At 28.9% G+C, this 11,238-nt stretch overlaps 1 protein-coding gene across 1 annotated transcript; it reads left to right on the top strand.

The window, feature by feature from the left end:
* Positions 1–2,666: 2,666 nt before the first annotated feature.
* On the top strand, positions 2,667–4,906 carry LOC105192908 (homeobox protein Hox-A7). The gene is made up of 2 exons (XM_011157195.1): positions 2,667–3,000; positions 4,386–4,906. The coding sequence occupies exons 1-2, from the start codon at positions 2,667–2,669 to the stop codon at positions 4,904–4,906; spliced, it is 855 nt and encodes a 284-aa protein (XP_011155497.1).
* The last annotated feature ends 6,332 nt before the right edge of the window (positions 4,907–11,238 follow it).

Here is an 11,238-nt window from a genome sequence, read left to right as displayed (position 1 = left end):
TGATTAATAGCTGTCGGAAAGATGTCGAAGCGCAGTTTATACGAAATTATAAAAATTTACACAATAATATTATTAATTACCAAGATTCGTCACGACCAAAGAACATTCTTTTTTGCTTGATTGTCGAAAAAATGTCAAAGCAGTGACAATATTTTAAGCCATTTATACTTCTACTCAGTTACGGTTGTTTTTCAGATCAGAGAAAGTTTACAATTTATTGCCCTTTAAGAATTGCATGGTAAAATCGTGACAATGCTGTACTTTCGTTCTGGATTTTATCTTTATTTGTCAAGACAAGCCCTCACAAAGCGTACATACGCTTGTGCTTCTCAATAAGTTTACCTAAGAATATTTGGAAACAGTTGAAAGAAATACTTTTTGGACTGATTGTAAGAGAAAAATATAATATGTAAAACTAATGTTAAATTAAGTTATAACAATTTAAATAATTTTAAATTGTTACAATTTAATATTATTATTTTAATAAATGTAAAGTATAAAAAATATTTTTTGCACACTGAATTTCATTTATATGATTTTACTATCTAATTTAGCTTTATTATATCATAAGCAGATATTACCATTCAGTAATAGTATAATAAATAAACATAACAAAGTGATCTTTGCCAAGATGAAAAACTGTAAAACTAAATATATAAACAAAAGAGTAAACAATTGTAATTGCTCTGCTAAAACCATTAAGACTATTAAATGAAATTCAATTACTGCTAAAGTGTGATGTATACATAATTATGCTGTTTTAACTTTTAGAAGGCGAAAGAGATTTCTTTTGTAGAGTATAATATATTATACGTCAACGATACGACGCAAGCCTGCGAAAATAAAGTCAGTAGCCAAAATCATTAACGAAATGCTCCCAACTCCAAAACCCTCGACCCTTCCCACAAGTATCGCCCGTCGAGGATTATTATTTATTGCTATCATGCCAGTCGACTAACATAGAATGCATTTCACGTCCGCACGCGTGAGAGCGCGGAAGCATTCTTCCAACATCGTTTGATTCACCGTGTACGCCTAAATTTGACTATATACGTGTGACTCGTACGAGTGTGTGTGTGCATGCATGCAGACGCGTGTCCGTTCGGATCGGCCGTTTAGAATCCCCGCCTGCAGGATTGGTCACCATTTCGAACCCATCTATCAATCACTTTTTTCGGCCGTGTTTTACTATTTATAGTTTGTCCGCAAGGTCGTCAATTATCTTCCGTTAAATAATTGTTTTCTTTTAACCTAGCCCTTTCTAGGGTTGACGCCTTGTCCATCGTGCTTAATCAATATATCTCACTTAAGGAGATTATTTTTTAACTTTCTCGTTGTTTTATCGATAGGCGCTGATTATTTGATGGAATATGCATACATAGCAATTGTATTATGTTTAGTGATATCAGTAACGCTAAGAAAAGAAATTATCCCACGACCCCATTTGACACGATAAATAGAAACACGTACTCATATACCTCCAACGATTAATTCTAATCCTGCTTTCATAATTGATTAGAAATCAATAAACAACCAAAATCTAAAAGAAAGATAATAAGAAAGAAAAAGAAGACGCTATTGAAAACGATATAATCTTTTTTATATTTTACATTATCTACTTTTATTTATTCCAAAAAAACCTAAATTTATTAAACAAAAAATTAAATGGGAAATATTTTATATACAATTTTACGAATAGAAAAAAAGATTTAAAAAATAAACTTATACCATTAATCAGATTTTAAAAGAAATTTAACACACTTCCAAGATTTTAAAAATAATACAAGTTTTATTGTACCTTTTCTTATTACACTTATGTCGCATTTTATATAATTGTTAGTTATATATTTATTGTAATAATAACAAATATTAATTATTCCCTTAAATTGCGTAATTAAAATTATCTTTATACTTTTGTTAAACTTTACTTTTACAAATAAATTTTATATTAGGAGTCAGATGGTCATTCCAAATTGATGCCAGAGCAACAATTCTGTAGCAAAGATATCCCATGCTACACATAGTAGTACGTATTGTGTGAGGTCGGGTTGGGAAGAGAAGGGGAGAATAGCACGGGGTTTATGTCAGTAGTGTTAATAGTGGGAGGGGACTGCGGCACGAACGGCAGATCAAAAATCGAATCGGGGGTATATCGGGGGTGGCCTTAGAGTGAATGAAAGAGTAGCTGACAAAGACAGAGCCCCCCTGCGATACCACGGTTTAGCAAGAGTCGCCTATGGAGAATTTTGCTAAGGGCACATCCCCCTCCATTTTTCCAAAGACCTCTGGTCACGTACCATACTGCAGTAGCTCTGTCAGGATTTTCAATAGAACCGTAAAGGTTTCCCCTTCTCTCTTCCCTCTCTTTCCGTTGTACCAAACGACACCCATGAAGACCGAAAACAGTCTGTACAGGAGCAAGGCACAGTAACATTTTGCTAGTCTTACCATCGCAGGCTTCGGTTTTGCATTGAAAAACGATTGAGAACGTTCTGTTACCTTGAGTTGTGATGTTTTACATCTGTATTTAAGTGTGAAAATTTGACATTTTACATACATTTTTGGTCAGTTGGTGGGCCATGCAATAATGTAATCTACTTGCATAGTTATTGGAAGTGACAATGTGTGATAATAAGCTATACATAAATTCGTGTTAATATGATAATATGGATATGAGACCAAATAGCTATCAGTATTATAGCTCGACGAATACATCGTCGCACTATCCGTTAGGATGTTCGCTGGCACCGCTAATTTCCGAGAAACCCATGCTTCTCAATAAAACCAGTTTATTGAAGGATGCTCTACAAAATGGCACAAAAGTAGCGAAACAAAATTATTCTACATATTCCCAGATGAACACGGATATGATTCCTTATCAACGACAAGCGATACCGAACAGTCAAATTGTTTCTCAAAATTATCAAGCCCCTTCTGGCGAAGGCTGTTTAATCTCGGATTTGTTCAACGTAAATATCACCAATGAAGTATCGCAGGAATGTGAGATATATTTAAACAAATTAAAACAAGGCACCTCAAATAACTCAGATCAACGTCAAGCACAAGTATATAATGAATATGGTCAAAATTACACACACCCTGAACAATACCCTGTGCAATTACATAATTACGCTTTATTAAATAATGGACCGTCCGCTGTTTCGACGCAATATGAACAGAACAAACCAAAGCAAGAAGTCATTTTTCAAGAATCGCAAATGGGCAGCTATATTTGTGCTAATAATAATAACAATAATAATATAAAAAGCTACAATATTAAAACGTCTAATCGCGATGATAGTCACGTTCCTTGTTCGTCTCAGATTCCCATCAACATCGCGGAATATTCATGGATAAATAAAAGAACAAATAGTGAGTTATTTCATATAATATATTATAGTAAATATGTATATAGATATAAATAGCAAAAATTTTTAAAATTTACAAATGAATATGACATCTCTATTCACATTTTACTTTTTATACACGACTAATGAATTATAAACACAATCTTATTTATCATATAATCTATAAATAATTAAATCTCACAATTTTTGAGCATCCTAATAATTTTATTTAAAACCAAAACATGAAATGGTCAGGATCGAATCTAGGATGAAAGGAATCGATTGTAGCTCTCATACAGTAATACGTATCATTTTAATAAATAATTACATGCACAGTGTTTCATGTAATCATCTTAAAAATAGCAAGTAACTAACAAAATAAATCCTGAACGCGAAAAATGTTTCAAATAAAAGTTTTATTGATAAGTAAAGCATAACTGATTTGATCTTAGGAGATGATTTTAAAGTCTTGTCGAGGTCAACTTTTCTTTTCCAGTAGCAACCGCTGCTTTATTTTATAGATTTTTAAAACACGGTGTTTTCAAAATCAGCATTTTAAAAACGCCATAAATTCAGCTTTAAAAATCTGCAAAAGAAAATAGCGATTGCCATTTAAAAAAGAGATAACCTTGATCTGACCTTGAAATAATCTCATATGGTTAAACATGCTACACCCTCTTACTTCCTCTACCACAAATTTTATTTGAAACATGTTTTCGTAAACGGCTTATTTTTGAGTTACTTGAGATTCTCATATTACACGAATCACTCTGTATAACAATATTTAAAAAATATATACAGCAGCCAATGTTAAAAGACTATATTAAATTACCTTTTGTTCTAAAAAAATAAAATAATAAAAAAATAATAAATTTTACATTTAATAGATATTTTTAATACTAAAACAAGAGATACAACTTATGATACATATTCAATTGTATTAATCGTTATAGTTTTATTGAATAAATCAAATAAACTCTTAATTCTATTATATTCATCTTTAATATATATCATTAATAAAAAAATTATTGATTGCAGGCAGTCAAGGAAATGGAACCGGACAGAAACGCACGAGACAAACCTATACACGATCGCAAACCTTAGAGTTGGAGAAAGAATTTTGTTCTAATGAGTACCTTCCAAAACGTTCGCGTGTTGACCTAGCTAGAAGAGTTAATTTGACTGAACGTCAAATTAAAATTTGGTTCCAAAATCGACGCATGAAGAAGAAGAAGGAAGAGCCCTCTTCATCGGTCGTCAAAAATCGGTCTTCCTTAACCACGACCGCGTCAACAATGTCGACACCAGTTTCACCAAAATCCAATAACCAGATAACGTATTATGAAAAACAAGTCTCAAGTTCAGATGAACATGCGCAATTACAATCGGAACAACAATTTTACAAACAACAGCCAAATTATTTTAATAATCATCAAAATACATTAGCAACGCGTTATTTAAATAATTCTGAAAATAATTACGGTTACTATAAAAATGCAGCAGGAAGACAACATTCATATGCTAATTTCGATAATACCTACAATTATTATACAATGTAAGAAAATATTTTAGGGAAATATAGTAAAATTCTTAGCTAATTTATATTTTCATACTTTAATAATAGTATTAACTATTGAAACGTTAATACTGAGATTTTTTATTATTAAAATATTGAGAAATTTACATAACTATATATTTTTGAATAATGTAACCATTTTAATTATCTTTTACTGCTATTAAACTTAATTGCAATTATTTGTATATATTAATTAAATTTATTAAGTCATTAAGAAATATAAACATCAGTATTTTTGGATAATGCAACTATTTGTAATTATCTTGCATTTATATTTAACTCAATTGTTATTTGCATATATTAATTAAATTCAATATATATACAATCTAACAAGTATATTTGATGAAAATCACTGGCCATGTAAACTCAAATCAGACCTACATCGGCGTTTTAAAATTAATCGAAATAGTTTTAAGAAACAAACTTATGGCAAACTCAGGACAAAGTTGGTCCTTCACGCTGGTTGGTAAAGAGAGAATGCCGCCACGGCCGAGATCGGGGCAGCTGACCTTGCAACCACTATGATTTATGGCTGGAGCTAAACAACGAGCATCCTATAGCTCAGGTACACGAAAGCTCGGCCGTTCACATCGCATTTTCTTCTGAGCATTCTTTTCCTAACTTTGCATTTCGACAGTAGATTTTACACATGAGTATTGCATCGTCATCTTAAAATATTTTGACGTACAGAGCAAAATTCATATGCAACCTGATTAATGGTAGTATCCACATATAGGTCATTACAAAATACCGATTACATTTTTCAAATTTTTCTTTTTTTCTAAGTTGTAGATAACTGCATTAAAATTTAATAAGAATGTATAAATTTAAAAAATATGTAAATAATTATAAGAGTATATAAATTTTGTATAATATTTCTCTGACTATTTTATACATGTTGTAATGCACACAAAATATAATTATACATATAAAAATTTATAAACGCGATGGCATGTATGTATATATATGTATGTGCAAATACATATACATACATACATATAACTTTAGGTATTATTGCATAATGTTCAAAACATTTAGACAATGCCAATAATTAAGAAGCAAACTTAATAACTTAACAAATACATAATAGATATATAGAGAAAGAAAAGGGCATTTTTCTTCTAATATTGCTCTGTTTAAGAAATAGGGAAATTTTTTATTTTTATTTTAGAAATTAAAAATTAGAAAGTTGTACTTATAAATATAAATACAATCAATCGTAATTTTTATAAATTTTGATTATTATTATTTATTGCCATTGTTCCATAGTAAATTTGTTTTTATATATAAGTATGGAAGTAGAGCATTTATACATACTAGCGTATTATGAGCAGTGTTAACTTGAAGCCATTTGGCAAGCTTAGAACGTTAGAATTTAGGGGATGACTAGATAGAGTGGGGAGGATAGGTATGCAGCTGCGCCGTTCACACGAAACAAGATGGTTGAAAGCATAAGCGTGCGTGAATAGGTGTTCTTCTTTTACTCTTATTTTTTTTAACGTTTTAAGTGTTTTTTAGAGCAAGAATTTTTTCTCTTCAATTTCAGTGTACAGTGTTTTCGGAAAATAAATAGGAACATTACAAGTGAACAACATTGACAACAAGTTTTCATCAGTTTCATCGATCACTAGTTAACAGTGTAGATTTTATAGTCTAATAAGAAAACTTTTCATGTGACATTTATATTTGTGCTATGTTGTAAAAAAATTATTTAATATTAATAAATTTTTTACTCTCACAAATAATATAAATAAATTTTTAAAGAAAAATAAATTAATAAATTAATTTTGGATTTTTAATTAAAATGTAAAGAATAATTATATAAAATTATTATATAAAATTTATCAATTAATGTTTGTGTCTATTTTTTGACTGAGCCATTACAAATGTAAAAAAGTTTTTAAATTTCATTATTTTATTGTTCAAACCGCTGTGTACACTAAATAAAATTGTGTCATTGTAACTCAATATGTATAATTGAAATTAAAATCGTAATTTATGTTTCAAATTTGTCAAATTAAATTTATATTTAAACAGCGAATATTTGAACTTTGAATAACTATAAATTAAACTTCAAATAAAGATTTATAAACATTTACTTATATACATATTTTAATAAAATTTGAATGTCATAAAATTCTAAAATTCTTTCTAGTATTCTTTTAGTTGTCATAAAATAATTTATGTTTTGTAAATTAATTTTTTATGTTTATGAATATGAAACATAAATCATAATTACGTAAAATCTTTAAAAATATACAATTAAATTTATAACAGAATGTTTGGCATTTTCGAAAGTATATAAATATGTCATCAGTTATAAACTTGAAATCTATGTGGCAGATATACTTTCATAGATATTTCCACTTTCTTTTTATATTTTAAAACTTAAAAAGTTTGGATAAAAGAAATAAAGCAATTTTATATTTATAACATATTTCACACATTTAAATATTTGTAAAACTTTTTTTAATCACTTAATTGTTGTAATCTAATATTTTTAATTTACATAATTATTAAAAAAATTAATTTACGTTTCTTATCAACACGACGCTGAAATAAATTTATTAATTTATTATTATTTATTAAGTTATTTTTATTAAAACAATTTACTCATATTTTTGTGACATAATACAAATGCAAAAATCACAAAAAGCTTTTCTTTTTCTCACAGTTTCTTTATTATTAATTATTAGAATAAAAGATTTAATTTATTTAATATTAACAAATTTAAACCAGTTAAAGAAATACTAGAAAGAAATCTCGTTTAAAATGTAGAACTTATTACTTATCTTTGATGTTTATTACATTATTATTCACAGATATTCAAATTATAATGATGACTGATACATTATATAAACGCTTGTAAATCATGTGTATTTTTTAATCATTGACATTCTCAAAGTGAGTAAAACTGTATTGTATATATTGTGATCGTAGCGTTTATTGATAATATTGTAATACATATATTAAACAATAACATATCTATTAAGGTAAAGTCAAAAATGCATAGAATTTATTGATTAAAAAGTATGCAATTTTTTGTAAAATTAAAAAATATAAAAATAGTATTTTTTTAATAATAATTATTAAGACAGAAAATTATGATAAATTTATCTTTGAAATTTTAGCACCTTATGCATTTCTGTTGTATGATATATTAAAACCTGATTACATAATATTTATTTTTCTGAAAATAAATGATAGGTTTGTACTTATGAGAATACAGAAAAAAATCAATAAATGTGTATGTGCACACGTTAAGTTACTCTTTTCTTGAAAGTTTGAATGTTACAATAAATTTGGAGATACCACATTAAAGTGCAAACCAAATCTATAAAAGAGGAGATAGGTTGTTTGCGAAATGGTCGAAGATTTAGGCGAAAACGGAAAAAGAGGGGGAAAAGGATGGAAACAGGGGGCTGAGCAAGGTTTGTATGGCAATGTGTAGGTAAACCTACATTGCAGAACGCACCCCCAGGAGGGACGGTGGCAACGAGAGTGAACCCTGAGTTTGCAGGGGTTGGACAGAGAGGGCGAGGGTCGATATTGTGCTTGACAGATAGTTTCCCATAGCTCCGACAATCCATCATGGCCGGCACGCGGATACGTATTGGTTTTTGTGCAACGCGTCTTAGCTGTGAACCTCGAATTGAATATATTTTTTTCTCTGCCAATCCTCTTGCGTAAAATTTGTTTTGCGTGCTACGCGGAATTTTAACATAAAATGAACGTGCGCGTATAATTAAATATTTTATTTTAAATTTATTTACATATATGTACATAACTAAATTTATAAAAAGTGTAAATCTCTTGTAGTTTCTGGAAAAATTTTATAAAACATTTTGCATAAATTCTAATTGTAAATTTATATGTTGCTATACATTTAATTAGAAATTTTAAGTATATATTATTCTAGACATTTGAATATGCTAAGTATTCTTTGATACTTAAATTTAACTTTACAAAAATTTTTCAATAATTTGATTAGGACACAGAAAAAACAATTTTATTATAGTACCTAAAAATGTAGTTAGATATAGATTAGAAAATAATTTTATACTGAACCATCAAAAATTGCCCAAACATGTTAACATTGCGACAAACAATTTTGACATTATAGCAATCAGTTAAATTATCTGATATAATTTTTTAAATTGTTTAACATAATTATTTTCAGATCTTCAGCAAAATTGTTCTTTCCGTACACTTTTTGCAAAGTATAAATATATAAATTTTTAGTGGTTTATTGATTATTTAGATAACAAATTAATGGCAAAAAATTATATTATTTGTTTTAATTTACATAATCAAAATATATTTGAATTATGTAATTATAATTAAATAAATAATTATAATAACATATATTTACATAAGTATATTTGTTTTAAAATACATATCTGTACATTTGTTCTTAATATCTTGAATCTCTTATCTCGTATCTAAATTAGAACTACAACTACTTGTTAGCACGAAACTACTTTTAAAATTATTATAATACTTTGGGAAATCCAATTTTAACGTGATAGTTACAATTAATTTGATGCGATTCGTTGAATTCGTAATTGCTGAATAGATGACGACATTGATTATAGGACTCTCCGACGGAAAGGTCTTCCTTACGAAAGCTTCAATAAACCCATGCGTCACGTTCATGTAGAGTAACGCAGTGACCGTATCATTCAACTAGAATTGCTATTAGAATTCTCTTACTCTCTATTCGACTTATTATTTATTCGAGACGTCATATCATCGATTCGCAATTGCCCGGAGGTTGAACATTTACAGACGACTTGAATCATTCTTCATATACACGATTGAAACCTAATTTCAATGATAATAATAATTGCTTTGGCAGAGTCATCGAACCGTCATCACTAGATGGATGATGGTATGGGGTAGATTGTAGCGGTGCAGAAAGAGAAGTAGAGGGAACAGAACGGGTGTATAAACCATCCCGCGAATTACCGAGAGAAAGCATAACAGATACACGTGTCTTGGCGGCTCCGCTTTGCGTCACATGATTCATGGGGGTCTTGATACGTTTTTTACACCTGCGACAGCTTTATTGGAAATTCTAATGGAGAGGGTCCACTGTGAAGAGTGACACGAGACCTCAAGGCAATGCACCTCGGATCGACTGGAATAGGCCGGTCGGGCTTTATTTCTTGCCGTAAAATCTCGCCATCGTCAGACATCAATTGCGTTAAATCGAAATACGTTGACCCGTTGACACGCGCACGCACGAAGAGTCAGATAATCTTGGCAATTAAATTTAAAAAAATTTAATTAAGACTACACTTTTTATAACTTTATATATTAATTGATTTTTTGTTTTTAGTACTTACATTAATTTCTTTCTTATATTAATTTTAATATAATTTGTAAAATGATTGTAAATTTGTAATTATAAAAAATATATGCGACATGTATAAAATACACAATTTTATATTGAGCATTAGATCAATTATCTGAACAATGATTACCTATATACATAGAGCACAAGATAGTATTATGGGCCGTGTAGGTATTATGAGTACTCATATTATCTCTGTTATTAAATTACGAATTGCTATTAATTACTTATGGAATCAATTGTTTAATAAGCTGTTGTTTGTAGTGAAACAAATGATATGCCAATACACAATAGTATTGGCTGACATTTGTTATAAGGCATTTTTACTTTTGATCATTGAGAGAGAGAGAGAGAGAGAGAGAGAGAGAGAAACTTTTTCAAAGTACATTTTAACATTTAATTTCACACAAGTACTTTCTCATTGTTTTTAAACTTGAGCGTATTACACAAATGTATATGTACACTTAAGTGTTTTTTTGTTGTTGTTTAATCTTTCTTTTAACCATACACATTTCGAATTATGCAAAGTTATTTAATAGCATTTTATTTTAAGTTGGCATAGAATCATGCTGGTAATATGGGCTGATACAATTAAGATTTTTACATTAAATGTTTCTTCGATAAATCGATTGCCACTCTTACACAGCTGCGTTCAGAAATATTAGAGACATTATTTTATCTTTATTGTTTAATGTTCAGAAATATTAGAGACATTATTTTATCATTATTGTTTAATGTTACAATAAAATGATATCTCTAATATTTCTAAATCAGGAAAATTTTAAACCATTAAAAATTAAAAATATATAATTTTGTAACAAAATAATGTATCTTTCTTAAAACATACCAATATTGAAATTCATTTTTGTGGTGGCCCATATTACTACTCCTATTTCTTTTTTATCCATTATGTAGAATCGTCGCATTTTTATAAATCATGTCCTAAGTAATAAATATTT

This window comes from Solenopsis invicta, chromosome 8, assembly GCF_016802725.1.
Source record: "Solenopsis invicta isolate M01_SB chromosome 8, UNIL_Sinv_3.0, whole genome shotgun sequence".
NCBI lineage: Eukaryota > Metazoa > Arthropoda > Insecta > Hymenoptera > Formicidae > Solenopsis > Solenopsis invicta.
This window is presented reverse-complemented; position numbering and strand designations above follow the sequence as displayed.